At 48.2% G+C, this 4,456-nt stretch overlaps 1 protein-coding gene across 4 annotated transcripts in view; it reads right to left on the reverse strand.

The window, feature by feature from the left end:
* Sirt4 (sirtuin 4) overlaps positions 1-2,276 on the reverse strand; it is a 6,274-nt gene extending 3,998 nt beyond the window's left edge. For 2 of the 4 annotated variants that reach the window (XM_029533711.1, XM_029533715.1), the window contains exons 1-3: positions 2,247-2,273; positions 1,467-1,586; positions 532-1,026 (exon numbers count right to left, since the gene is read on the reverse strand). In XM_029533711.1, the coding sequence (XP_029389571.1) occupies positions 532-1,026; positions 1,467-1,483 (512 nt within the window). In that variant the 5' untranslated portion in view covers positions 1,484-1,586; positions 2,247-2,273. Of the gene's footprint in view, positions 1-531; positions 1,027-1,460; positions 1,587-2,246 lie in introns of all 4 variants that reach the window. The other 2 variants (XM_029533713.1, XM_029533712.1) reach the window with 2 other exon arrangements.
* Positions 2,277-4,456: the final 2,180 nt, after the last annotated feature.

The following is a 4,456-nucleotide window of genomic DNA, read 5'->3' on the forward strand; positions in this document are numbered from 1 at the left end:
GAGGAGGAGGAGGAGGAGGAGGAGGAAGAAGAAGAAGAAGAAGAAGAAGAAGAAGAAGAAGAAGAAGAAGAAGACTACGATGACAAGACTTTCTTTTGGTGAAATAATTCTTTCTTTTTTCAACCCAAACTCAGGGTTAACAACACTACCCACCATCCTCACAGTGGCTCTTTCTGAACAAAGGAGATAACTCTGAAGTCCATTCTAGATGGGCTAGAGCCACCGCAGGACGCAACCCCACTCACGTTATTTTTTCTGGTGCTGGGAGACTGAGCCCAGAACTTTGCCCATGTGGCCACTGCACCAGAGGGTACCAGAGCCTGCCAGAAAGCATCCTCTCCTGGCTTGCTCTCTCCCCTGCTTCCGTCCCTACTTCCTCTCCTCAGTTCACTGGGCCTAACTCCAAAGTGAACAACTTGCTCGGGGAGCCTTTGCTCTCCATCTTAAGACAACCCTGGTCCAGACAGCCCGGGGCCGTTCTCCTGGGGGACCACACGTCTTCTTAGGGCCAAACCCCGCAGACTTGTGCACCTGTGCATGCATCCGTGGAGCTCTGTCAGCCGCTGATTCCCTGCTTTGGAGTGCAAAGCGTCCACGTTCTGCGTCACCAACCAGTGCAGCTTCCCCAGTTTCTCCCAGTTGCTCAGAGCCCAGTGGGCTGGGTTGGGCTGGTGAGAGGAGAATTGGGGCCAGCCCACAAAGTTTCGGGCCCAGTACCGCTGGCGGACCGGAGCACTGCGGATGAAATCAATGTGCTGGATGGGTCTCCGGTCAGTGCGGGCGTAAAGTCCCACCTTTTCTGACCTGTAATCTGGGATCCCGGACTCGGTGGAGATCCCCGCGCCTGTCATCACGAGCAGTTTCTTGGAAAGGCTAATGAAGCGCTGTAACTCTTTGATCTTTTCAGGGTCCAAAGGAGGGCTGGGCGGCACAAATAACCCTGCGGGTCCATGAGAACGGGGCCGGCTGAGGTGGGTGATCCAACGGCTCTTTGTCGGCCTGAAACTCAATCCACTCATTCTGATTCTGGAGAGAAAGAAATCCACGAGAGAAGCTGGGTTTTACAAATCAAGCTAACCTACCGATTGATAGACAGACAAAAATGTGCCTATGCCCTCACAGGACTACCATTTGACTATGAAAATTTTGCCACGGTGGCCCAGATCTGGGATTGTAGCACTGGGGAAACAGAAAGGAGGAAGGTTCTGGAAGACCACGTGCTGGGTTCAATTTTCAGCACCTACAGTGGTAGCTTACAACTATCTTTAACTCCAGTTTCAGGCCCTCTTCTGCGCTCTGCAAGCGCCGGGGAACAAAAGGGGTGTGCAAATACACGTGCAGGTAAAATACCCAGACACATAAAATAAAGTTTAATTTTTAAAAATTAAATATTTTTAAAAACAAACTTTAAAAAAAAAGTTTACTTATTTTATGTATATGGATGGTCAACCTGCACGTACACCTACATCCCAGAAGAGGGCATCCGAATTCATCAGAGGGTTGTGAGCCACCGTGTGGTCGCTGAGAGTTGACCTCAGTTTGGAAGAGCAGCGGGTGCTCTTAACCGCTGAGCCATCTCTCCAGCCCTAAAAAAAAAAAAACAACCGGACTTTTAATAGCCCATTAGTTTTCACCTGCTACTAATGTAAACATGTTATATTAATATTTATATTTTTGTTCATATTATCTCTCATGGGATTATTTGTTCTATAACTCTACTTGGTTTAAATCAGATTTTATTATTATTATTATTGACAGAATTCCCTGTAGCCCAGGCCAAGGAATACAGGGCAGACCCAACTAATCCGAATTATCTCATTTTTTCCAAAAGATACTTGAATTTTAGTATGTCAGGTTTTTTGATTTTTTTTTTTTTTCTACATGGTATCAAATCCAGGGCCTCAGGGATGGACGCTAAGTAATCATTCTGTCTGCTTACTCTGCGTTGTAAATTCTGCTACTTGGACAAAGAAAAATCAAGGCACACACACACATACTTGCCTTTCTGGTTTTCTAGTTGTAAAGACAAGCCTTTGACAGTCTTTGATATAATGCGGGAACTATCGAGTGACGCTTGGCTTCCTACCCAAGAAGAGCTCAGGACCCTGTTTTCTCCATGACATTCCCAAGCTACGTGTGAACGGCTAAACAGTCGGGTTTTGCCGGGGACGAACCCTCCGTGTCCCCTCGGGAACCAGAGGGACAGATGGAATCCCTGGTAAGAATGCTCCGCGGAGAACACTTACCTTCCACAATTCTCACCCAACAGTGGGGCTGGCTTGTTACGTATGCATCTTGGGAAATGTAGTCCGCGAAGCCGATCTGATTGGAAGAAAACTACAAGTCCCAGAATCCCACGTGTCTCCCACGCCAAGGTGCCAGGGTGCTCCTGCACCGATTTCCGTCTGTCCTTTAAGCCTGCTCAGCTCAGTTGAGGTTCCGGGTGTACTGCTGACGCCTGGGGCAAAATTTGCCTTTTGAGGTTCTTATGGTTTTTGTTTGTTTGTTTGTTTGTGGCTTGTGTTGTTTGCTCAGAGAGGGTCTGACTCCAAATCCCTGATCTCCTGGCTCCACCTCCCAAGTGCTGGGCTTAGAGGCTTGTGCCCCGCCAAGAAGTGGTTATTATTTCCCATGTCCTGCGTGCGGAAAGAGGATCCAAACAGTCCTGATTTAGGAATTCGCTCTCTTAAAGAAACTCTTTCGCTGGTAGCCCAGGACCATAATCTCTGCCACTCGATAGGCTGAGGCGGAAGAATCACGAGTTCAAGGTCAGTCTAGGTGATTTAGCGAGACCTCGGTCTCAAAATAGTACTGTAAGGGACTGGTGAGATGGCTCAGTGGATAAGAGCACCCGACTGCTCTTCCAAAGGTCCGGAGTTCAAATCCCAGCAACCACATGGTGGCTCATAACCATCCGTAACAAGATCTGACTCCCTCTTCTGGAGTGTCTGAAGACAGCTACAGTGTACTTGCATATAATAAATAAAAAATAAAAAATAAAAAAAAATAGTACTGTAAGAGCACTGGGGCTCGGTGGCAGCGCGTTAGCTCAGCCCTGGGTAGCCCTGATTTCACACTAGCGGGTATTTCTCCACCCAAGACGCTTTTTAAAATTTTTTTATAATGGGTGTGTTTTACCTACATGCATACAGGAGTTCCTGACGGCCAGAAGAGGGCGTCAGATCCCCTGGAACTTGAGTGACAGCCGGTTGTGCACTGCCCTGTGGGTGCTAGGGATGGAATCTGAGACCCGCTGCAAGAGTAGCAATGCTCTTAACCAGTGAGCCATCTCTCCAGCTCCCCCAACCCCTCCCCAAAAGACCCTTTCTTTGTTTTGGGTTTTTTGGGGGGGATGGTTTTTTTGTTTTGTTTTGTTTTGTTTTGTTTTGTTTTGTTTGAGACAGGGTTTCTCTGTGTAGCCCTGGCTGTCCTGAGACTCACTTTGTAGACCAGGCTGGCCTCGAACTCAGAAATCCCCCCCTGCTGCTGCCTCCCGAGTGCTGGGATCAAAGGGGTGTGCCACCACGCCTGGCCTGTTTTTTTGTTTTTGTTTTTCTGAGACAGGGTGTCGCTGTCTAGTCTGACACTTTTAATAATAAATAATTGCCCCTTTTGTTTTTGTTTGTTTGTTTTAAGACAGGTTCTCACTATGTAGCCTTGGCTGGCCTGGAACGTTATGTAGACCATGCTTGGCCTTGAACTCATGGAGATTCACCAGCCTCTGCCTCCCTAGAACTTCGAAGAACGGTGTGTGCCACTACGGTCGGCAGATTTGATTTGTTTTCCTCTTAAGTACCCATGTTCACTTCCACTGCACAGTAATTAAATTTCCTGCTATAAGTTAAAGATTGATAGGGGCCTGCCAGGTGTCTAGCCAGGTGAAGCCTTGCCACTTGACAACCCAACTTTGACCCCTGGAACGTGAGAGGAGAGCGCCAGCTCCACCTTTGGCCCACGTGCGCGCGCGCGCACACACACAGTATTCTTATTCTAAAAAGCAAAATAGATCGTGGGTGCTGGGGAGGTGGCCCTGAGGCTCAGAATTACTGCTCAAGCATGAGGACCTATGTCTGGATTCCTGTAACCACATAAACTCTCCTCCCAGCACAACGGCTGGCGCCTGCTTCCTCTCAGCCTCGTGGAAGAACTGGAGCTCCGAGTTTATCGAGATGCTGTCAGATTCTGTCTCAGAAGAGACCGATGCACTCTCTCTCCCGCCTTCAGGAGCTCTTTTTTGTTTTGTTCTGGTTTGTTTTGTTTTTTCGGGCAGTGTCGCATTTATCCCAGACTGGCCTCAAACTCACTACGCAGCAGCTGGAGAGGAGGTCTTTTGGTCCTCCTGCCTCCACCTTCGGGGTGCCAGAATCACAGGTGTGCTCGGCTCTTCAACGCCATTTCTTATGTTTTTATTAAATGAGCAATACAATGACCGGGTCTCGCTTCCAGATTTTTGTTT

This window comes from Mus pahari, chromosome 23, assembly GCF_900095145.1.
Source record: "Mus pahari chromosome 23, PAHARI_EIJ_v1.1, whole genome shotgun sequence".
Taxonomy (NCBI): Eukaryota; Metazoa; Chordata; class Mammalia; order Rodentia; family Muridae; genus Mus; species Mus pahari.